Source organism: Chanodichthys erythropterus, chromosome 19, assembly GCF_024489055.1.
Source record: "Chanodichthys erythropterus isolate Z2021 chromosome 19, ASM2448905v1, whole genome shotgun sequence".
Classification (NCBI taxonomy): domain Eukaryota; kingdom Metazoa; phylum Chordata; class Actinopteri; order Cypriniformes; family Xenocyprididae; genus Chanodichthys; species Chanodichthys erythropterus.
Genome location: NC_090239.1, coordinates 12619657 through 12645342, shown reverse-complemented (window position 1 = coordinate 12645342; position 25686 = coordinate 12619657). Strand labels below are relative to the sequence as shown.

The 25686-nt window shown below is 38.9% G+C and overlaps 1 protein-coding gene across 12 annotated transcripts in view; it reads left to right on the top strand.

The window, feature by feature from the left end:
- tcf7l2 (transcription factor 7 like 2) overlaps window positions 1-25686 on the top strand; it is an 86972-nt gene that overhangs the window by 33605 nt on the left and 27681 nt on the right. For 6 of the 12 annotated variants that reach the window (XM_067369704.1, XM_067369708.1, XM_067369707.1 and 3 more), the window contains exon 5: window positions 3232-3291. The exons of the other annotated variants lie outside the window; for them this stretch is intronic. In XM_067369704.1, the coding sequence (XP_067225805.1) occupies window positions 3232-3291 (60 nt within the window). The remainder of the gene's footprint in view (window positions 1-3231; window positions 3292-25686) is intronic. 12 annotated transcript variants of the gene reach the window in all.

Here is a 25686-nt window from a genome sequence, read left to right as displayed (position 1 = left end):
CGGGAACTGTTAGAACGCAGGGAAAGGGGGAAGAATAGGAGGGGTGGAGCTTGCAAGAATAGCTGGAGGAGTCCTGGTCTGTTCCTGTATGGTAATTAGTATTTAGGAAGTGATGGAATGTGTTGCGTTTTGACAGAGCGGGACCTCCCACCTAAAACCGCTGTACGATGAGGGCATTCTTGCTGTTTGCGGTCACAACACAAGTCTGTGAAGTTCAAATTGCTCTTAAAGTTAAGTATTGAAATCAACTTTAAAAATAAAGTCAGAGTAAACTAAATGAATAACACACTTATAGTATGCAGGACATTTTCCCAGACTCCAGCTGAGTAGGAGTAGTGTCTCAAGCTAGCACGGGGCCTGTAGTTTTTGCTGGGTAATTTGCTGCCTTTTTTCGGACTGAATGGTGGTGCACCTGGACTGGCTTGACAATGGCTGGGAGGGCCAGAGGCATGCTGGGAAACCCCAGCCCCCTCGCTGTTAATGAGGACCCCAGTGTCACAGCCACAAGACACAGAACCAACTGTCTTTTTCTTTTCTCCTTCCCTTTCTACTATTTCTCACTTTTCTCGCTCCCTCATTCTCCGTTGAGCCTCCGCCTTTTCCTTCCCATCTATTTTAGTGCTGTTTCTGCATAGTGATGTAACCTCGGCCTGTTGAAACTTGTATGTAACTGTAACTGGAGTTGTGCCGCTTTTGACAGGACTCTGTGAAACAAGGAGATGTCTCTGGTCTGAGACCTTTGGCCAAAGTTTGGAGAACATCTCAGCATGTGCTCTTATGTAGTGCATGAAAGGTCTCCCTGGAGCATTTTCTTACTGAAACTCAGGGAATGTCGACAAACTCTTTTACAAGGGACCTGGTGTCAAGGTCATCAGCCCTTGAAACTTTTATATTGTTATGTACCCTTAACCTCCTGGACACTCACAACTCTTATGTGTGTTCCAATTAACATGACCATTTGCAGGGCAAAATATGTCATCTCTTTAATATATCTCAAATAATTGTTTCTCCTAGACAGCAGTGAGATTAAATGCTCAAATTTAGATTTTAAATCTCCATAGATTTGTTGTCAGATTTTAATCTGAGATGTGTCCTTTAGTCTCTTTAGAGTTTCAGAAGTGATCTCAACATACTAAAATTTTATGTTCTCTTTGATAATTATTTTACATTTTACATACATTACATACATTTTATTTAAATAAATTAACAATCAATAATTCAAAAAGCAGTTGATTTAAATATTTCATGTGAATTTAGGCATTATGATACAGTATTAATAATGAATATTCATTTTGATATTTGAAAAAGATTACAGGCCAGATTTACTAAACAGGGCAAATTAGCATGAGAGCACAATTCCTATGTGCTAATGGAAGTGGGAAGTTCTACGCGTGATCTACTGATGACGCACAAATTAAAGAACACGCAGCCAAATCATTTCCATAACGACCAACACAATCTACCAAGAGCAGCGAAAATTAGAGTTTGGTTTAAGACATGGGTGGTAAATAATGGCGCAAATACCAGTAAATTGCGATGCTGATGTGAACGATTCTGCATCGATGCATAAAAACAATAGATTTTTTTACAAATGTAAACGGGCCTATCATACGTATCAATTGCACTTGGAAGCAAAGCGCTTGTATTAGGGCTGTCAAACGATTAATCGCGATTAATCGCATACAAAATAAAAGTTTGAGTTTACATAATATATGTGTGAGTAATGTGTGTAAATAATATGTATATATAAATACACACAAATTAATGTATATTTAAGAGAAATATGTTATTTATGTACAAAAAAAAGTATTTATATATAATATAAATTATATAAAAATATAAATAAATACATATACTTGTAAATATTTCTCAAATATATACATGGATGTGTTTGTATTTATATAAACATAATAATTACACACAGTACACCCACATATATTAGGCAAACTCAAACTTTTATTTTGTACGCGATTAATCGTGATTAATCGTTTGACAGCCCTAGCTTGTATAATATATTTTTTTTTTTAGAAAAATTACATGCATGAGAAAATAAAGTGCTTTATGTTAAACAGAGTTATTAAGTGCAGTAAGCCACGAATAAGACCTTAATTCAGTACTTGCACGCCGACAGATACCCCCGAAGCGCGCATGGAAAGACTCATCTCTCAATTGGCATGTGATCACAAATTCAGTTCTCTTTACCACCGTGTTGCACTGTCTTGGCGAGTATTCTTGCAAGCATATGACTTAAGTGAACAAACAGTTGGGGGGAACAAAATCTGATGTGAACATTATATTAGGTCTTAATATAATAAACTAGCTGCTGTCTTTGTCATTAATGTTAATCAAACAACAAAAGAAAAGAGGGAATCACTCACTGCTCTTGACTGAATAACTTGTAATAACAAAAAGAAGTATATTAATATAGTAATTATCATTAATAAAATAATTAAGATCGAATGGTTACCCTCTGAATCATAAGCAAATTGAATCATGAGGCGAGTGAAGATTCACACCTCTATTGACACTGCTGAAAATTCAGCTTTGCCATCACAGGAATAAATGACATTTTAAATTGTAATAATATTTCACAATATTACTTTTTACTGTATTTTTGATCAAATAAATGCAACATTGGTGAGCATAAGAGGCTTCTTTCAAAACATTAAAAAAGTTTTACAGACCCAAAACTTTTGAATGGAAGTGTATTTAAATCAAGTGCAGTTGAGAATGCCATTCTCTTGAGCTATGAAAAAGCAACATCTGAGCAATAGATTTTTCCTCTGTAAACTATTTATTACCATGGCTTGTCTCTCTTTTCCTTCAATGACGTTGTGTAACAGGAACATGGTGTACAAAGCCTCAATGTGTCTAAAGCCACATCAGTACTCTTTTTGTCAGTCAGTTGATAAAGACACACAGTCAACATGCTAACAATATCACAACCTCAAATCACAGTAAACAAACTTGCACTCACGTATTCCGCATGTGTTGTATGTTGTACGCGAGATAAGTTTGGGCTTGTAACCTTGTATGTGGCAGCGGCCTGACACTGCAGTCAGAGAGGAAACAGACAGGGAAGGAGAGGGGTGGCACACAGCTAGACATTCTTTTTTCTTTTTTTTTTTTTCTTTTTTTTTAAGTCATGCCTTTTGCCTTCATGCCCTGGTTGAGTGATGAGTGTACCATGTTCTCAATTTGTGACACGGGACGTCCGTCTTTGCCTTTCAGGGGCCCTTCTGCTTGGAATTCCCCGGACAGACTGATCTGAGTGTTCACCAATTACATTTGGTGAGAATCCTGAATTCCAAGTTTCTTGCAGCTGGCTTATTGATTGTTTAAATGAATTACCTGCTGGAAAATGCAGCTTCAGCTGGTAACTGATTTTCTAGCTGGCCTAAAGGGGTTATTTCCTGGTCCAAGTTGGTCTTTAGCTAGTCTGAGCTGGTAGACCATTATTGGTCTACGACAAACCAGCTAAAGGTGGTCGGGCTGGTTTTTGGAACATCGTGGCTGGGTAACTAGCTAATGACCTGCTTGGAGGAGCTTTGACCAGCTATAAAACCAGCAACCATGTTTCCCCACTTAAGCTGGGTTTTCCAACAGGGTAGAAGAAAAATTAAATTATGAAATGAGAATATCAAAATCATTACAATTGGAGATTTCAATAACTATTTTGTTTTTGATACGTGTAATGTTCTGCTGTATTTGATATTGTTTGTTGCTGTGTACTTGCTTTTTTTCTTTTATAAAATGGGGTTGAATCTGCTTTGCATTTGTACACACACACGCACAAACACACACACATCCTCATGAGCAGACTTGGCTCAGTTTGTGCGGTAATTGTAAACTGTTGCTGTCCATTGACATGATGATTTTTGTCTCTAGCAGGATCCCTGTTACGATATACAGTATTTGCGTGTAACAGGAAAGCATCAGCGACACTCCAGCGGTGTAAAATTCAGCATCTCTGGATTCCTGGCAGCCCGAAATGCCTCTTGAGCTTCATCTTTGTCTGCTTGCAGGCCCCGTCTCAGCCTTGTTAATTATTTTCCTGCATCTTCCGGAATGGTGGCGATTATTTCTCTCTGATTTCTTTTCCTTTTCTCTGAAGCAGCTGGCATGAAGAGGATGCTTTTCATTTGTAGCATCTGGGGTTGAACGTTTGCCAGCGAGAAGTTAGGAGGTGGAGTGGTTTGTGTTTTTGTGTGCACACGCGCACCCGTGTGTGTAAATGTGTGCGTGACTCAGTTTGCGTGGGTCAAGGTTAAGGATGTTTGGATGAGACGAGGCCTTCTTCTAATTGTCTTCTTGTCCGTCGACATGAGGCGCAGAGAGAAAGAATGAGAACGGCGAACGAGAGTGCCTGTCTGGCACCACTCTTCAGTTTTGATGTGGTGCGGAGTGACGCAACATGGGGCCACTGCCGCTGAGTGTCTCAATTGCACCTCGGCCCTCCTTGACGGACACAAACAGTGTGTGGAATTTGAAAGGGGGGCACAATGGGTAGCCTTGGTCTGCCAAAACTCAACAGCGGTGCAAGGATCACTGGGGCGAACGATTGTTTAGTTCGCCTTGTGTTTAGGTCTATGGAGAAAGCTGTGGCATTGTGGGATATGCTTGTCTTATTTTTGTCTGCCCCTAAGGGTCATGTAGGTCATGTCGAGATGGTGACCCTCATTCTGTGAAAAGTCTTGTGAGATTTAAATTGAGTCCAGCAGCAAATCCTAAAGTTAATATTCGTAGCAGCAAAAGCAGTTTAGCAGAACAAGATTTACATCTAGACAGAACTGTCGCTCTTATGCTAAGTATTTAGGACAAAATAAGTGCAATTCTTGAAAAATTCTCATATTTTAGCTCACCCAAAAATTTAAATTCTGTCATCATTTGCTCATTGTGTTCTAAACTCGTATGACTTCGAAGTTCATCTTCAAAACATAAATGAACATTTGAATAAAATCTGAGAGATTTCTGCCCCTCCATTGACAGCTAAGCAACTACCACTTTGATGCTTCAAAAAATTCATTAAGAGATCATAAAGCTAATCCATATGAATCGAGCAGTTTAGTCCACATTTTCTGAAGAGACACGATTGTTTTATATGATGTACAGATTTCATTTAGGCTTTTATTCACAGATAAACATTGATCAATACACATATCAGTTAAGGTAAACGGAAGCTCAAGCATGTTTACTTGTTTGATGTGTGAGAACCAGTGAAGTTCATTCTTGTGTGTTACGCAACACGTTTGAGCTTTCACAAGAACCAATGAGTTTTGTTCTTGCGTATTAAGCAAGTACGGTCCAGCTTCTGTTTGTTCGCTGATCAATGTTTATATATGAATAAAAGCCAAAATTCAATGATAAATTCTGATCATCATTTAAAGCAATCGTGTCTCTTTTGAAAATTTGGACTAAACCGCTCGAATCATATGGATTAGTTTCACAATGTCTTTATGAACATTTTAAAGCCACAAAGTGGTAATTGTGTGGACTGACAATGGAGGGACAAAAATCACTCGGATTTCATTTAAAATATTTTAATTTGTGTTTTGAAGATGAACAAAAGTCTTACAGTTTTGGAATGAGTAAATTCATTTTTGGGTGAACTAACCTTTTAAGGCTAAAATGACAGGCTTTGCAGTTATTTTGTTATTTACGATTATTTTTATGAATATTTTTTATGAATTTTAAGATTTTACAAAATATTTTACTTTTTTCTAAAGTTATAAATAAAATAAAAAGAAAATATTCGTTAAATTGGATTTTATTCTTTAGAATATTTTTTTTTTTATTTTTTTTTCTGGACAACAAAATATTAAACTTTTAAGTTAGAAAATAAGAATAAAAGAGTTTAAATTTTACTCTTAAGAATGCTTCAGTGTATCCAACATAAGTTACACTAGCATTGTTAGACATGCTAGTTTTGGTCTAATTCACATTGTTTTGATAGTGCTAGAACAGTTAAGTAGTCATGTGGCAGTTTATAAAATATACTAAACAATGAATCTTCATATGTTGTATTATCTGACATTAATTGCAGGGGCAGAAACTTTTTGTTTTCATAAAGAGTTTCTGTCAGAACTTGTTTGACAGGGTTCACTAAGAGTTCCTTGAGTAGCGCATCTCTGTTTCATATGTGCTTGTGAAAGACAGATGGATAGAAATCTTGTTTGAATGAAAAAAACTAAATGTTTGTCCATATGTCACCCTAATGCCTCCGTGTGTGTGTGTGTGTGTGTGTTTCTGCTTGTGTTTGTGTGTGTTGTTTCTAGCTAACTGGCAAGCAAATGTTCTGGTTCCATGTTCTCAGTTAAATCGGTTTGTTTTTCAAGCTTTGTTGCACATGATTTCACAAAACCACAGTATGTTGCCATGTTAGCACTCTAAGTTTATGTAGAGCACTCCTCATGGTCTGTCTAAAAGAGAGAGTGCAGAAGGGATTGTGGGCAGGGAGGGTGTCGAACAAGAACTACAAGAATGTTTGAGATTTTTGTCAGGGCCAAAACTTCCACAAGGACTTCCTGTGGGCTTCCAGTGGAGCCAGATAGCATTGTGCTCCTCCTTCCCAAACTTCTGAGCATCTAAACTTTAATAGTGCCATTAATACTTCCCCTGTGCACTGAACTTCTCTACACCTTTCTATAGCACCTCCCCCACACACGCATTATATTCGTGCGCGGCATTGAGCGAGACGGAGTTAGCTAGGACTCGTACTGTATTAGCACTTGAGGCTGTTTCACAGGGAAACTTGTTTTGACAGAACTCCAGGTGTCTCATTGTTGGGCGTGCTATGGTTCAACAGATTTACCAATTAGTGTCGGGATATGGGCAGACGAGGGGAGGGGGGCAGCTTTTAGATGGTGGTGTGGAAGACGTGAATGTGGGGGACAGCAAGCCAGAGAGAGTGTGATGGAATGACATGGGGCCTTGTGGGCTGCCGAAGGGGTCATATGGTCAGAGAGGGACGCTTGGTAAGTTGATATGTGACCTCCTTTCACAGGCCTGTTATAGAGTAGCTTGGGAAAGTAGCTCAGAATTGAGAATAAGAGATAGAGGAAGAGGAGGGGGAAGAGATAAGAAGAAGCAAACTCCAGTTTTAAAGATAAATGCATGTTATTTTTAAGAAAAAGAGAAAAAAAAGTTTATTTAAGCCTTTATAACCTCGCTCCTTAATTTTTTCATTATTTCTTGGTTGACGTCAAGAACTCCTTACTTCTTACTTTTTGACCCCTGCCCTCCGACCACCTGTTTTATACGAACAACTTTTCATGATATATATATCGGTAGTCACTAAATTTGGCCATTCTCACAAACCGATCACAATTTGATGACGTAAAACTGTAAAAAGTAAACCGTATACAGTTGAAGCTTTTGCGCACATTCTGCTTTGTAACTTCGCGAAACATTAGTAAATTGTTGCCGCAGACAACATAACATGATGCATAGATCTTGAGAAAATCCGCACAGAGTGACATAACATGCTGCTTGGCTAAAGCTATAGGACTTCCGGGATCCGATCACGTCGCGATAATGACGCAGTGTTTTCCAACATCATTTGAGAGTTCAACCAATGGAAACTGGATCTCGGTATGGAGGGTAGAGACCAGAGTCATGCACGGGTCCTGTTCGGAAAAACCCGTACCCGCCCCACAACCCGCAGTTATTAACAGAACACCCGACCCGTTATCTGACATTACATACTCGACCCGATCCGTTTGACATAAAAACCGCGACCCGAACATCAAAATACAGAATGAATGTGCTTATTAAATCATTATTCTGTTTACATAATCTGTTTACTTTTTAAAGCATAACTGAGACATAATCTCAGTGTACTAAAAGCATACTTGTAGACATATCTTTACATTTTGCGTGGGCTTATCGGCCTCAATTCTGTCTTTTTTTTTATTGTTGTTTTTACCAATTAACTCTCTTTATTTTCATTTAAGCATGCCTTTTGTGCTTCCAGGAAGATTTAGGTGAACTTTCGAGAGGAAGTTGAAATGATTTAGACTTCGTCCCTCGAGTGGCCTGTAGAATGAGGAGCTTTTTTTGGACGCGGCCCGGTTGTTTTAGTAAGTTTCTCGCTCACCATGCTCCCAGATTTTCACTGCATAAATTAATTGAAGTGAAAATTAATAGTATTTTCTGTCAAATGTGCGGTTTCACAAATTCATGTTCGGGAATTCCATAGTGCGGAATGAGAGTGTGAAGGTAGTGGCGTTCGGGGTCTGTTGAAATCACCTAGAGTCCTGCAGCACGTTCCTTTTACTAATCCTTTGTTTAGGTTGGACGAAACCGCCCCCGTGCTTCAGATGCAAACGCTGACTGCTTTATGACCAGACGGTTTTGGCTACACGACGTGGTGAGATTCAGAAGTTCTGTGTGTGTGTGTGCTGTGAGCTGTGTCATAGTAAGTGAAAGAAAGGAGGAGGCAAAGAATTGGGGAGGGGTGAAACTGACATTCCCAAAGAATAATTTATTGTTATGGCTGAATGTGCAGTGACAGTTAAAGTTTAACACCTTCCCTCTTTTGGTGCGTCTGTGTGTGTATGTGTGCGTTGGCCCCTAAAACGCCCTTCTAGGGAGCACTTAAGCTGGCCGAAATCACATTTACTTCCATAGCCCTCACTTACGAGAGCAACAGAGTTTTTTTTTGTTATTTTTTGGAAGTCAGTCAGTATCTTGATTTTGCAGTCAATTTTGCATTGTCCTATCTCTCTCTCTTTAGATTGTTTTCAGATGTGCTTCAGCTCGCCTTTTGTGAAACAAACTTCCAATTTATTTGATTTCGTTCCTCTCAGCAGTTTCTTTGCAGACATCTTTTTACTGTTTATTTGCGTCTTTGTTTTTTTGATGTTTCCCTACAGTAAGTGCAGTCAGAGCCAAGTTTTCTGTCTCCATTATGCCTTTAAAAAGAGAAAGATGACACGGGACTGTTTTTCTCAGTCAAAAAATCTCTTTGTTTTTATTGTTTCTTTTTAGTTCAGCCTTTTTTGAATGATTCAGTGAGTTAAAGTGGTCTTGTTCTGGCACGCTGTTGCAGGTGTGCACATGCTCTCTTTATCATTTATTTAGCTTCGTTTCAGATATGAGAGGAATGTCTACCTCTGCTCGTCTGCACGGCGCTGTGGTGAAAACAGATGTGTTGTATTTAGGCTTAATTTATGACAGGCAGCTAACTGGGCAGCCTTGACAAGTCCAGGAGAATCTGTCACTACTCTGACCACAAGATACTAGGCTAAAAGGAGGTTGGAAGGATGGGGGTGGGGCAGAAATGAGAGGGATGGACAGGAATAGTTTCTTTTTTGCCAGTGGAAAGCAAAATTTTAAGCCTTTATATTAAAGCTTTATACATTGTTAACCCTAGTTGAAAGTTGCAGTCTTGGTGAGAACTTAGCACACATGCTCTGGGCTCCTTGAGCCTTGGTGCTCATGTGGGAAATGTAGGTTCCAATCTGCCCTTTGTTGTGTCCCAATAGATTAATTTTTTTTTATTATTTATCTTTTTTTTTTTTTTTTGGATTTAATTTATAATTGTAATAAATTTAATTTTACTAAAAAATGTTTTATTTTATTATTTTGACAATATACAATTTGCCGATTGTCATCATCCAGTCCTACTACGCCCAATAGTTTCCTGTCTCCTTTTAGCTTTCTCTGTCGATAGAAAGTATATAAAACCTCAAAGTAATAGCAAGCACTAGGTAAACATATTATATGTGCTTTTATTTGTTTATCAGTATTGTGAACTATATTGAGTTCAGTAAAAATAATGAATAAATAAAATGGCGGGTCATGATTGAAGTGAGACAGACATGCCGTCTGCGGACAGCAGACAGGAGACAAGGCTTTATTGGGAGGCTCATTAAGGACAGTGCAGCGACGTGGAGAAAGAAGCGAGCGCTTCACTGGCCTGTATCCCTTTGAACACCGGCCTACTCTTATCTACGACATGCTCCGTTCCTCCATAACAAGACATTTTTCTTCACACAACGAATTTTTTTTCTTTCTCCTCTACCTCTGATGCGAACAGAGAAGCTGAGATGTCACCACTATCCTTAAGATACAGAGGCTGCTCCTCGTATGCCTTTTTATCCCATTTTTCCCAGCACCTGTTGGAAAGCCCAGAGACTTTCATTCGTCTCCATTTTCTTTCCCCCTTTGTAAGCGTAAACATTAATTGGAACTTTTTTTAACGCTGTCTCCACCTTGTGTTGAGATGCCACGTAAGATCTGTTACGGCAGCACAGCTGTTTTACGAGTGTTTTCGAGGAGCATTCCTTAATCATAGTGTCAGACAGACGGATGAATGCTCTGAGTGGGTTTTTATTCGCTCTGTAGTTTGCAGGTTATTGAAAAGACCACTGCCTCACCATGAACCACTCTTTGGCAATAGCGCTGCAATACTCTATTATTTATGACATGCACATGCATGATGCCAAGAAATAATCCCTCTGGTAATTAAGACCAGTTTATGCTATATAAAAACTGATGTATTTTTATGCAGTGGTTATGAACTGATCTTGCAGAAACACCATAAACAGTTTGTATTCAAGCATACATGTTTTCTGTCAAGCCATGGTATGGTTTGAGTCTAGAAGGATGCAAACCGATACCACATGGCTAATGTAATGTTAGTGGACGCCTCTCATCCAGATCAGCTGTAGTACATTTTTGTCTTATAAAAAAAAAAAAAAAAAAAAAACTAGCTGTATTGCGGCACTGGTCCAGGAAGTGGAATTATGCTCCACCTTATGTGGCCGCATGTCTGGAGGCCCACCGCAAACTAAAACATTAGATCATTTTAACATTGAGGCTTTTTCAAAATATTATGACTGTGCTATAATTTTATAACTAGTTGTCTGTGTGTCTAATTACCCTATTAAACCCAGCCTGCCGCTGGGTGTTCCTTTATAAACTTTTGGTTCTTCTGGTTCCTCTTCCATCCTCAGCTACTATTAACTCATATGCCTTTTGGAGGACATCCAGTATGCTAATTCGAGCTCAGGATGTGCAGCCACGCTGGCTGTCTGGTTGCCTGCTGCCTTCTCCTTTAATTGTTATATCTTCTCACCATTAATGTGAGCAAAAAGAGAGGCTTGTGCCATGCACGACACATCAAAGACTACCACCCCCAGATCTACAAGTTGGCCGTCTCTTTGGAGCACAGGCTCTGGAGATGTGTGCCGATTCCCAGCTGGAATGGGTTTGATGGTCTAATTGTAGCCACCGGTGAACACAGCTGCATATCACAGAGAGCCTGGATCCAGTGGAATATGCTTCATAGAGCATCTTCAGATGGAGTAGAATGCACCTACAGTAGGTGTTCAAGTTCCTTTAGCTCTGCCTGCCCATTTATCACATGGTCAGCGCCATCTATTATTGACAGTGCAGAGCCCATCCCACACATCACAGGGGTAAACTGCCATCTTCCTCTTTTCTCTGCTCTCTGTCTTCTGCCCTTTTCCATCAACCTGTCATTCTCTTTTCTACTCTGCTTTTCTCTCACTCCACATCCACTATTCCCTCTCACCGCCTCCTGACTAAGGATAGGAATTCCACTTATTGATTCTGTTTTTTTTTTTTATTCTATTGTATACTTTTAATGAAGCACCAAATAGTTAGTTGCATACTGGTACCATATTGATTATTAATAACCAATATTCAAGTTTTTTTTTTTAATTTATCTATTGGTCGATATTGCATATGGATATTTAATCGTACATGCTCACTTTCTCTATTCTTTTACATTTAGATGATCTTTTCTTCCTCATTTGATCCTCATCTTACTGTCACTTACAGTTAATTTTTAAAATCAAATTCATTTAAATCTAATTAAAATCTATACAAATATTTAAAAAAAATGCCTAAACTTATTAGTAGCATTTAAATGATTGATTTTTAGTTTTTAGAGTTTTATTTTCAATTTATTTTAATAAAATAATATAGAATTTTAGCATCAGCCATTAATGTAATATATAGTTTTTTTGTAAATTTTTCTGTTCGCATCAATGAAAAATACAGGCTTTCAAGAACCGTTAAAGGAACCAAAAATCATTCAGTTGTTATATACATATTTTTTGAAATGGAATGGCATTTTTTAAAAAATGGGATATTCTAAAAATTTTAATTCCTAGCACTTTCTTCCCCGTAGTTTCTGAATAGCTCCTTGTGTGACTGTAAGCAGTTTTCTGCAGTTAACCACAGTGCAGTAGCCAAACATATTCTCTTTGTGTCCGGCAGGGAGACGTATGAACGAGCAGCTCTGAATATCTTCATGATTACCCCTCAGCACGCGTTAATATGTTGCACCTCGCTAAAGACCACGCTGACCACACCAGGTCAGGGTCCTTGCCACAGGGCTTCGGCCAGAACAAAGGAATCCACACCGACACTTTCCGTCTAGCACCGCTGCTTCCATGCCGACTACCAGCACAGCTATTCTAGTGGTGATCAAAAAAAGATCTCCTCAGCTTTGAACTCCTTCCCTTTTTTTTCGGCTGCGCATCAAAAAGAAATCAATAGACGAAACTTTGGAGCGCATGTATCAGTTTTTCTGTTTCTTTCTTCCCCTCCGCCTTCATCGTTTGTACATTCCGCCACTAGAGTAAAAGCCAGTTAAAAGAGGACTGGCGGTAAAGATGACACTGTTGCGGATGCGGTCCGCACTGGGAAAGGCCTCGACTGGGAGAAATCAATTCGGTGGGGTGGGGGGGGGGTGGTTTGCTCACACTGAAGAGGGTGATGCAGATTCTGTTTTTAGACTGAAATGATAGATAGGTTCCTGGTACCTAGAGACAACACAATACGTTTGAGGGTGTACAGAAAATATGAAGCGCTTTGGTGAGGCATAGTTGTGCTGTTAAGATTTGTTTTATCCAGCTGTGAGGAAGTACATGTAGCTGTCTCTCTGAGCTTTTTGTGCCGCTGAACTGAAAGCAATTCTTGTGGCATGTTGAAGGTCTCGGATGGGTTGAGGTTTCAGATGTTTGGGTCAGGGATCCTCTATAAAGATGGCTGTGTTAAAGCTAGAGAAAGTTAGATGCAGACTTTGTGTTGTAATGAAGTTGTTTGGAATTTAGCGTAAAACACAGTTGAAAATGACGGACAGGATATGCACACTACTGATCAAAAGTTTGAAGTCAGTAAAAAGTTTTGTTTTTTTGGAAACCTTTACTTTTTCTTACCAAGAATGCATTAAATTGATCAAAATTGACAGTAAATACGTTTATAGTGTTACACACACTGTAAAAAAAAGAATTGTTGGTTTAACTTAAAGTAAGTTACCAGGTTGCCTTAAAATTGAGTTTATACAATGAAGGCAATTGGTTTAATTGATAAGTTTGACAAAAGAAAAAATGTTGAGTTAACAAATCATGAAACTATTTTTTACAGTGCAGAATGTTACATTTATAATGTTCCTGTTTCAAATAAATTCTGTTCTTTTGAACTTTCTATTTATCAAAATATCCTGAAAAAATTTCACTTTTTTTTTAAGCAGAACAGCTGTTTTCAACATTGATACAAAATAAGAAATGTTTCTTGATTTCTGAAGGATCATGTGACACTGAAGACTGGAGTAATGATGCTGAAAATACATCACAGGAATAAATTGCTTTTTAAAATATTTTAAAATAGAAAACAGTTATTTTCAGTTGTAATAATATTTCACAATATAACTATTTTTGATCAAATAAATGCTGACTTGCTGAGCATAAGACACTTTTTACAAAATAATAATAATAATAATAATAATAATATTGCCGACCCCAAACTTTTGAATGGTAGTGTAAATTTAATTTATTCTAGGATTTAAATAGGGTTTCTAAATTTGAGTCCATTATTGTCTATAATATTTGTAAGATTTCTAAATTTGCTGTCAGTTCTTTATAGATGAATCCAGGGATTCCAGACCATAATCTGTTCACAAAAGACAAAGAAAACTGTCATTTAAAAACTTAAAATGTCCAGACTGCTCCTTTCCATACAATGGAAGTTGTACAAGATACTTTTTTTTTTTTTTGGTCCTATTAGGAGCTTAATAGCTGTAGTCACCATCCACTTTTATTGTCAGGAAAAGAGCAGTCTAGACATTTTTCTAGATATCTCCTTTTGTTTTCTATGAAAAAAATATGAGGGTGAGTATATAACACCTTTCCATTTTTGGGTGAGCCATCCCTTAAACATCTAACAAATATCTGCTGAGGGAGAATTAGTTATTTTTGTAACATACCGTCATTACATTAGACAATCACACTAGAGAGAACAAGGAATGTCTGAAGGTCAGTGTGTCAGTGTAACTGTGTGTGCTTGTCTGTTTGTGCGAGCGCGTGTGTATACGCCAGAGAGCGTGATGCACGGCGTCGCGCTGCAAAAGGGAAAAGATGTCTGCAGCGAGCATTCTCACTTTTCACTTTTATTGTTGTGCTTCCTGTTTTGAAAGCCATTAAGGAGACGGTTTCCTTACAGAAAGGGGGGAAAAAAAGACTCCCGTCTTTTTGAAACGTGTCCAAGCGCAGTGCGGAGAAGAGGAGGATGATAGCGATCAGCTAACAGCCCAATAACAGGAACACAAAGAGGAAAATGCTTCACTCTCTCACCGCTCCCTGCGAACGACAGATTGATACAGGGCTGGTTTTTGATGCGCTGATGAATGCCGAAGGATGTGCTTGTTATTTGTTCCGTCACAGCTGTAGCTCACTTGTCATGCGCCCAAGTATCCCTAGCGCAAGGCCACGTGACCACAACCCCAGAATGCTTTGTGACATCTGCCCCTGCCATTTTCATCAAAAGGCCGGGCCGCACTATTGGTATTTTGGGTGTTTCCTTCAGTTTATTTCATTCTCTCTTTATCAGCGAAGTTGAATTGGAGTTGAGCTGTCTTTCATAAGGGATCTCGGTCATGATATTGATCAGATTTACGTATTCAGCACTGAAGGGGTCTTGTGCCCTGCGGTATCTAGCCGGAGGGAGAGTTCAGAGTACTTATCTCGCATCGCACAAGTAAAGCCCTGCATGCAGTGACCCCTAACTTTCCCATTCGCTTCCCTTTCATTCGAACCGTCCCTTTGTATGGGGATCTCAGGCTTACCCTGGTGACATCGCCGGGGTGTGTGAGGTCATCTGACCTTTTGACCTGTCCCCAGTTTCAGAGGCGCAGGGTATCAAGAAGGCCTCTCGCATAAAATTGATGGGATCTCAATTATTATCTTAAATTTTAATGACAATTCTCATTTCAGAGGTAGGAATATGACGTTACATCAATATCTGGGTCACAATAATATATAATAATCTTATGATTTGTTTAGTTATTCAAAACTGATGTCTTGCAGTGTTCACTCACTTGCAATCTGTGGAAATAATTTCTTTTCTGATAATTCTGTATGCCATTCATCTCTCATTTGTCATTTATTCAATTGTTCTGGTTATTGTGGGATATGTAGCAATCTCTTTCTATTACCTTTATTGTACTTACAGTGCAAGTCATAATTTATTCCTTTTATTGTGTCTGAATTGGTTTGATTTAGCAATGCTGAACTCGACTTCTGTGCATGTGTGCGTTCCGCTCACTGGCCCCGCAGCCTGGCCAGCTTGTAGCTCTTAATAAAAACCACAGACTGTAATTGGACTTAATTGCACCCTTCGGGCGTCATAAGCTCAAGTGTTACTAAACAAACTGCAGGGTCTGGAGGCCGGCACGCTGCATTTGCCACAGCGTTCCACCATCTTGCCATGTGTGTGTATGTGTGCATAATGTGTTGCATGAGCCCAGAGAGTGTTTGTTTGTGGCGCTCAATGAGTTTAGACTTGCCATGTGCCACTGCTACTAGAGGACGGGATTATATTCTTCTTTCGCTGTCAGCCAGCAGAACAAGAGCGCACAGGTCTAAAAATGATTCACACATTCACTTTCGCATGTACTCACTCTTCTGGTGTGTCAACCAAGGAGAAATCACCCACTGGTGAACCCGGTTCAACCCTCTGCGGTTAAATATCGCCTGCCAGGAACATTTAAGGAGGGTGTTGATGATGTGTGCCATGCCAGGTGCTGAAATACTTGTCACTCTTAAAACTATAGGCCCTAACAGTGTTGGGGAAGCTACTTTGAAGCTTGAAGCTACAAGCTACACATTTTTTTAAATAGTTAAACTTTAGTTAAACTACTCTTGAGTTTTGAAAAAGTAGCTAGAGATAACTGAAACTTTTGTCAAGCAATTTGAATGTCAGGGTGGCACAACTGCAAACAAAGCACTTTTATTATGACTTTTGACAAGGTTTGCAAAGGTTTGTAGATCTCTGTCAAATACTGGTAAAAACTGCTAATTTCAAGTATGAATAGGTTGGTACACTTTCCATGTCAGGTGGTACAACTACAGTGTATACATACAGCTAGGGCCCTATAATTTCCGCGATACGGAATCACGGAATCCATTCATAAAAATGGAATTTACTATATAACACGGAATGTCACGGAATTTGTCAAATTTTTGATGAATGAATTAAAAGCAGGTCAGTACACTTAAATTAAATCGCGATATAGACTAGTGTCTCTGAATATTAAACCGCAAAAAGACTATTTAAACATGATGAATCCTGCATGCCTGTATGACTCTGAAATGAATGATGCGAAAGCGCGGTTTCATTTACCTCACACAGCCTCACACACACACTCGCGCGGGGGCGCACGCACGCTGAAGCACATGCGACGCTCGCGGTGTTTTCGTCCTCTGTCGCCTCACTATATGAACGCACAAATTCATCTCCAGAGCTGCTCTGAAAGTCACTTCATCAGCATTTAGCCGCTTCATTTGAGAAAACTACCATCATAAACACAGATAAACTCAAAGCTCTAGTCAAACCGTCAAAATAAAAGTTCGATTTAACTTGACAGAAACATATTACTGTTCTACAGTAGAATTTAGATAAATTAATTTAACAATAAATTATTAAAATATATTTTTAAACAATAATCTGTGTTTCTTCCATGTTTTAATTTTAACAGTAAAGCTCTGTTGTGCAGCACATTGTTTGACAAAAAAGTTTAATTTCATGATTAAAAGATAAATTAAATGGTATGCGTTCATTTGATTGCCAGAAAAATTTAAATACACAACAGACCTTCTGAAAAAAAAAAATCATAAAAATATATTTTTAAATTAATAAATATTGTGGTTTTTAAGAATTCAATTAATTAGACATGCTTTTTGATTATTAAAATGGAATTAAACGATTAAAATGGAATCCAGAAAACATTTGAGGGGAAATAATAAAACGTTTATCATAGGGCCCTAAAAAAAATGTAAATTTTTTTTGTTAAACTTTTATTAAATTGTTGGTAAATTGGACAAGATTCATTATTTCAATTAATTAGACATGCTTTTTGATTACTAAAATTTAATTTAACAATTAAAATGGAGTCAAAAAATAAATAAAACAGAAAAAAACGGAATCCAGAAAAATTTAAATGGAAAAAACGGAATTTGGGAAAAAATAAAATGGAATTTCGGAAAAAATAAAATGGATTTCATAGGGCCCTATACAACTATTTGGTTGCACCGCCAGACATAAAACAGTCAGAAAATGAATTTAAACACTTTGAAATGTTATTTGACAACGGAAATTTGTTTAAAGACGTTCATGTCTCAAAAATAGGCATTACATCAGTTTTGAAAAGATTTTTTAAAAACATCTTTTTTTTAATCTTTATTTGTCAGTGACCCATATATAAAAGTATTTATTTATAATATATTAGGCAAAAATGTTTAAGATAATTGAATTTATTTGTAATATATTAAGCAACCGCATATTAACTAAATATTTCACTTTTAGAAACAAGATCAAATATGCTGCACAAGGACTTTTTTATTTTATTTTTTCATTTTGTTTGGTAATTGACCTATTTATATGAACCATTTGAACAAACTGATCATCTTTAAATTAATCAGACCTACCTGAGTTTTTGATCTACCACTAATTGTTGGCAAAAGTAGCTTATTACTGGAAAAGCTACAGCTAAGCTTCTATTACAGACCCAAAAATGTGGTTAGTAGTGTCAATACTTTTAGTTAGTACCTTTGTTAGTACATGCGTGTATATGAGTGTTGGAGACTGTCTGCAAGTGAACCCAGTAGTGTGTTTGTTTGTATCTGTGAGTGTTTTTGTGTTTGCGTACAGATGCTCTCCTCCAGGCAATGCGTGAGGTGCGGTGGGGGGCTCTCGGGGGTCACTGCACACAATCGATTGAGGGATCCAGACCAAATTCAATCATTGAAATGGCAAGGCCAGCCGTGTTTCAGAAGCACCGCTGACCCCGAAACCGGGAGCCGGAGGAGAGTGGGATAATCACTGTGAGAGTGCCATGTTCCTTTAGCTGTTCGATTGGCCGTGCCGTATGGCCATCGCACCCCGCCGACAACGTGCCGTCGCCGAGTGTTCGCCGTCTGTTATCAAGATTTCCCAGATTTACTTGTGGACAAAGACTCCATCTGCCTGCATGAAATGCATATTCATTTCTCTGAAATGGAGATAATTAGAAGTAGTCTTTGAGGACGTTGAGATTACGATGAGCATTGTTAAAGAGATATTTTGCCCCAAAATTCACTCACCCTCATGTCGTTCCCATAAACCTTTATAATTGTATTTCTTCTCTGAAGATATTTGTGTTTTTCTCCATACAATGAAAGTCATTGTGATGTCCGAAAAAACATTCACGTTCGTTGTACAGAAAAAAAAACACTGAGGCATTTATCAAAATATCTTTTTTTTGTGTTTCAAAGAAGAAAGCAAATCTTACAGGTTTGGAACGACTTAAGGATGAGTAAATGATTTTAATTTTTGGGTGAACTATCCCTTTAAAGCTACACTGGCTCATCCAATGGTGTGAATTTGAGGACGGGACTACCTGTTTGTCCAACCAATGGCAGACTGATTCAGGAAGTCTTTTCAGTGACACTAGTGGCACAGAAATAACACACTTCAGCTTTCTTGAAGCTCAAGAGCAAGGTGTGTAATCTCAAATGCTGTCGGCGAACACAAACCATAAGTTTGCAAGGCTCTCATTTAAGTGCCTCCCCTGTGGAGGGAAAAAACAGAACACATAATTAAGATATATAGCCCGGCTGGGTCAGAATATAGCCATAGACTTAAAATATAGTGAAGCAGACAAGTCTCCGTTAATCAGTGGTTTGTGGTTACTGTTTGAAAGCGACGTATATGAGACTGCTCAGAGTTTGTGTGCGTATGTGTGTGTGAGGGGGTGTCTTCTTGTTTTAAATGGTCTGTGCAGCTATAAAAAGGTTTGGAGGAGAGCGCTGGCGTGTGTGTGTGTGTGTGTGAGTGAGGAGTCCACTGTGAGTCAGGCACTGTGTGCAGTTATGACTGGGCACACAGCTCTATTTGCGTCTGCTTGTGTATGTGCTCTCCCAGGTTGCTCCACGGTCAGTGACCCATAACTCTCCCTCTGTTCCGCCTCCTAGTCCAGACTCCCGCTGTAATATATGATCTGGGCAGGTGTGTGTGTGTGTGTGTGTGATCGCATCCTCCAGTGGCTCAGGAATTATCACATTTCCTTCTGCACACTCAACTCAGTGTTTTGTCACCCTCTAATGATGACTATCCATCAATCAGAGGGGCGGAGCTGAGGAAATGAAGATGGATTGAATTAGTTTTTAGTGAAACGGTTGGCTATTGAGCAGCCCCGTAATTACTCTGTCAGGCGAATTGAACCGTATCAGCGAGAGGCTAACCTTAACACTTTCACCCTACTGTTAATTATGGGGACTCTTATACGGCAGATTCACCTCATGTCTCTTCTAATAATAAGTGAATAATACTGATGGTGTAACAAGAATTTGATGGGTCCTGGTGCAATTTTTTTTTTTAATTATATGCCTTTTTTTTTTTTTGGCCAGATTTATAAGCATTGGTAGACTGTTCATGTTCATTCTAAAACACATTTTTCTTTATTTTTCTGAGCTTTAAAAGATCATCTTTTTGATGATTATAGAGTATGCTATAGAGCATTTCATCAGTATAATTTGCCAGTTACTATTAAAAGCTACTATAATAACTATTAATAAAAAGTCATATTTAGCTGTTAAATCGTCAACGTAATTGCATCGTTGCCCCACTGAATTTGTGCGGTTTATGTAGTGTGTGTTGACAAAGGGAAATTTCAAAAGGTGGAAGGGGAGAATTTGACTGGAAATATGTCATTTAAATAAAAATGACTTTTATTCCCTTTGTACATAACAAATAACAGTGTGAAGTAGCGTCATAGTGCCACAGTGGCAGAGAGAATGCCCTCATGCTAATCGTACATGCTGCACTCTCCAGATTAATTGTCCTTGACGAACAAATGCTTATTCAAAAGGATAGAGAAAAAAAAAAAAAAAACGTGAGAGGTCCCAATCCAAGCGTACCGCGGCGTATTCTGTATACTGTGGGAAATGAAAATTGGGCTGAAGTGTTTTTAATTAAATAAGTCAGAGAAACTCCAGGAAATGGCTTAATTTCATATTGAGACACATGACTTGGGGATCTTAGCGAACCAATTAACCTCAGCGCAGCTCATTAAAAAGCTGCTTTCATGGCCAGGAGCTGGAGACTTATCTGCCAACATAGGACATGAAAGCAAATTTGTAAATCCCAAACTCTAAAAGTAATTGGAAAGGTAGATGCAAAGGGTAGTACTAAAGTGACATGGCTGTGCTAAAATTAACTAAAAAATTAGTTATTAGAAAAGTAATGGTAGAAGGAAGCAGACCTGTTTTTTTAAATTTAAATTAGCCAAGGGATGAGTAATAACTAAATGAGAATAGGATGCCCAGACAGGATGTTATTTAAATCGCATATCTTGCGCTGTTTCCTTCACAGGGAAAGGATGATTGTGCTAATACTAATTTGTGGCACGCCCCTATGAAGTCACTTAGCATTTAAAGGAAAAATGCTTTCTGTGCTTGGTTCCCATGGCAATAATCTGTAAAATGTGTATATTTTTTAAGTTAAATTAAATATGGTTTCTTATTTACAGGCCACAAAAGACGCTGTCGTACAGCTCACATTATGTTGGTTTAGCTGAACTAGTAGGTTAGCTGAATTAGACCAGGGGTCACTGCCCACGGACCCCGCTTAAACCTCATTGGGACTGCAGTGAAAGGCGTTCCTTGGACCCTCAACCCCCGTTTTGTTTTGTTTTTTGTTTTTTTTTTACCTCATTGAAAGTCCATTAGTGTCAGACTGGAGGACATTACAGTAACCATTTTGATTATTTAGATGTAGGCTAATAATTTTTAAAGCCCAGGCCAGTAGTCCAACGCTTCTTCGGTACTCATTATTAAAATTAATTATTTAATGGGTTAATGACATTTGAAGATTTTTAATGTAAGGTTTGTTTTTGTGAATTTATGTGAGTGTGTGTGTGTGTGTGTTTCAGCAGGTTGTTAAAAAAACCTCGGCATTATGAATGTAATCAATTTTCTGTCAGAGTCGAAGGTCAAAATACTCTTTACATTTCATTTCAGCACTTCCTTTGAAAGATCTTCTCAATGATCCCCTTTGGTGATCAGTCATTTGATAAATGTAACCTTCTTAATACTCGGCTCCGAGGGGCAGACGGACGGGGAGTGCAGACGGGCACGGGACGTGTATAGGTTACACCGCCGCAGCTCCACGACACCCATCCAGCGTTCGCTAGAAGGCAAATGGCCTCCGAAATCTGATTAGGCCCCATTATAAAGAGTGATATTTTCATCCCGGCGATTCTCGGTACTGTGTCAGTACTCTCCACTGTTTCAGTGCCGGGAAGAGCCCAGTCCTTTGACAGATAGTAGATATCCCAACCGTAGCTTGTTTGGACATTGCTGTCTTTCACGACGTGGAAAAAACAGACAGCCGAGAAAATAGGAAGCAGCTAAATAATGTCAAAAGATCAGAAATCAATGGGCCGGAGGAATGCGATCATACATCTCCTCTCTCATGCACTCCACCAGAGTGTTTTTCCAGGGCCACTGAAGTTGCTTGTGTTCACCCCCTTGGAGATGTAACATAAGCACAGGGAAGCGGTGTAATAATGTTTGGCTATCAGCAAAAATAACCTTTTACTTAAAGGTTACTATCAGAAGTTTATTGAGTTACATGCTTTTTATTTACAGGGAGAAAATAAAAGGATGGAAAGCTCAATTTATTAATGCGCAGGATCGGGTTTCTTTGAATTTTGAGATACAAAAGAATAACAGGAAACTGATCGATAGTATGACAGAAAGACCAGGAAAATATATATATATATATATATATATATATATATATATATATAATATATATTCCTAATATGTGTTATTTATTGCATTTTGCTATTTGTTGTAGTTTTTCATCAGAAAAACGTTGTTCTAGTCATTCGTTCTGCATTGTGATCTGTTATAATGAGAGAGCGAGAATGCAGCACCATTACGCTTTTGTGTCGCCCGTTGAGGGTGGGAAACAGACACAGGATTACAACAAAAAAAAATCTGGACATTTCTAGGAGATAAATTTAATTTCTTTGCTATTTGGAGGTCTTCTTTGAAAATTGTAATGAACACATTCAGAAACCGGAGAATAGATTTACTCTTAGCTTCAAATAAGTCTGTGTTATCGTACTCTGTCATTCGCTCCTTCCTATTTTCGAGCTGCTAATTGATGTTTTTGATGTCGGCGAGAAAATTGAAGAAAATGTCATGTGTGAACCAGCGCGGAAGTTAATAAGATTGACTTCGTTGACGGAATTCACAATGAGCAAAGGAAAACCGTATAATAGGGCCTCGCTGCATCGCCCATACATCTTCGGATGGGATGAAATCGACACCCGGCGAAGCCCGGTGTGGAAAGATAGAACATTTGGGATGGCTATTCTTTTTCACAATGTTTTTTTTTTTTTCTTCTTCTTTTGCGGTTTGTTTTGTTTATCTCTCTGCACTCAGAGCATCTGACTGGTGTGCATAAGCAGCTGGGTATCCTGCAGGCTCCTGCCTCGAACCAGGCCCAACAATTCGAAGAAACTGTCTCCCAGGGATACCCTCCCACTCCAGACAATACTTATTCTTAATGCTGTTTTGAGTTTGAAAAGGCACAGGGCTTTAAGAAAGGTTAGATAAAGATATGTCTAAGAGATGCACTGATATCAGTTAGGGTCAATGCATATGCTTGGCCGATGTGGAAAAGAGCTTAAATTCAAATCCCCTTGAATAAAAGGATTGAAGCACCACCACGGTCGCTCCATCTTTAGCCATTTATCGAACGTTGGCCGAAAGCCGAATGAAATCCATTGTTCGCGACAATTTGGGCGCACGTTTCTGCAGGTTTTTGTTTATCAGCTGAATTTCATCTGTGCATGAGAAATCACGAAAGTAGTTCCCTGTAATTTCAGTTTTTGTCTTCAGAAAATTGTTTTTCGTCATTTGGCAGTATGGCTAGGTGTAATGGGGTTCTGTGTTTTTAATTAGGGTGCGGATTAGCCGAGTTCGGTTCACTGGCTCTGATTATTTTTTTCCCGCCCTTTAGGGGAATGAGCTAAAACCCTAATGCGGCCAGTACCCCCAAGCGGTCCTTTTTTGAAGACACCGAACAAAAAAAAAAAAAATCGTAGACTCTGCTAGTGTTCAGCCCTCCAAGGACCCACAGTAAGGGACATTATTCTCGGAATAGCCAATTAATTCCACTGGCAATGATCGGTTAGCGCTTCTCCCAGCCCTCCTCGCCCCCCGCGCTCCACTCGGCATTTGAAATGCTAACACAATGAAATATTTTTCTATTGGTTGGTGTCCCTCGGCTAAGCCACCGCCGCGGGCAGAGAATTTCATCGACTGATGAGACCAGAGGCGGACCCGATAAAAAGGTTACCTGTACGTGACATACACTCAAAATGGCTAGCGCTACCTTGAACTCGAAAGTTCTGTAACTTTTATTTGACTTTTCATCGTTAGCGAGGCAGCACTTCTGCACCCGTGGAGAGTCGAAATGAAGGACAGCTACTTGTTTGTGTCCACAGAAGCATGAAACATCCTTGCTCATTTTTTGAAAGTGTTTCATCACTTTTTTTGTTTTGTACAAAATCTGATTTACGTATTAGCTAGCTATTTTAACGTTTAGATAATTAGCGATGTTTCGCTTATTTAGCCTTTTGTTGTGCCATCAAAGACGTTGATCATAAAAGAACCTTCCGAACTACCACATATAGGTTTTCCACACAGAAAACAGTTGCGTTAAATCTATTGTTGCCGATTGTTCGCCGTATTGCCATAGCCGGGGCTTTGTGTTGCGGTCTAGGTGCTAAGAAAAGAGCAGTAGTGCACCTGTCATATCAACAGCTGAGGGATGGGGAGGGTGTCGAGGAGTAACAGGGAGGAGGTATAGAGTTTTTTTCTCAAATTGTTAGTTGAAGTAAAAGTATGGTGTTGGAATCCCCCACCCCCCACCCCCCACGACAGACACAAACACCATAAGCCCCTCTCTTTTTTTGCAGCACACCCTCTCCTGCACACACACACACATATATTTTGCTGTCTACAAGGAGTGAGGCAGGTGGCTCCCCATGGCTGCAGCTTCATGACAACATGCCATTAGAAATAGCAGGCCTGTTGATCAATCCAGCCGACATGACAGCTTCGCCGCAAGGCCTGGCTCTTTGAGCACCATCTCTGCGGCAGCTCCCTCTCCTGTTTCTCCTCACTAATTGGTGAAAGTTCTCTTATATATGCTTGTGGCACAGGGCTCTTTTTTCCCTCCTCTTCTTCTTCTCTTTCTCCTTCCTTTGCTCTTGCCTCTCCTTCCACCCATCATCACCCCTTATGTATTTTTTCTTTTTGTCACAATGGAAGTGATAACTTTTAGTTAGATATTGCAAGTGGGTTAAAAATGATATGTGCGCCGTAGGCATTTTTCCCTCTGAATTTCTTATGTTTTTTTTTAAGAGCAAGATGTGCAATAGGGCCATGGTTTGACATTTGTTCATGGCAACAGAACAACAAATTTAAATGGAAAATAACAGCAAATTTTCAGCATACAGTCCACTTTGTAATTTATTTTGAAAAATTGTGAATTTAGCAATCTTCTCTAAATATGGCAATATAACAACCAAATTAAATTGATCTGTTTTTGTTTCTTTTTTAAATACACATGCATATATTTATTAAAGTGAAGGAAAAAATGCATACAAGAGCCATCAAACAAATTGTCAGGATTTTCATTCTACTCCGTGCAAGCTGTCATGTTACCGAGCCGTGTTTAAACCTACTGTCATCTCCCGCTGAAGTGCTTAACACCCCCTCTTTGATTTCTCCTTTAACTAAATAAATTAGTGCGGAGAAGGAAAGAGAAGCACACAGCAAATGTTTAAATATCTCCTATTTGTCATCTGTTTATGTTTTTAATTACACAGACACAGCTTAACGCTAGCACTCGGAGCCAAGGCGCGCTCCTCTTGAGATTTGGAGCCAGAGTACAAACACTGTCCTTCCCATGATTAATTTAGTTGTTAATATTTAATATTTATTTTAGGCAAACCCTCTAGGCCAGGAACTTGTGTGCAAACCTGAGCTTTTTTTTTAACCTCCTATGTTTAGAAAGAAGCTCATTGAAATCCATTTACTAAGACTTCTTCACAGAAAGAAAGAAAAGAGATTAAATGGAGGCTGCTGCCTAGAGTGA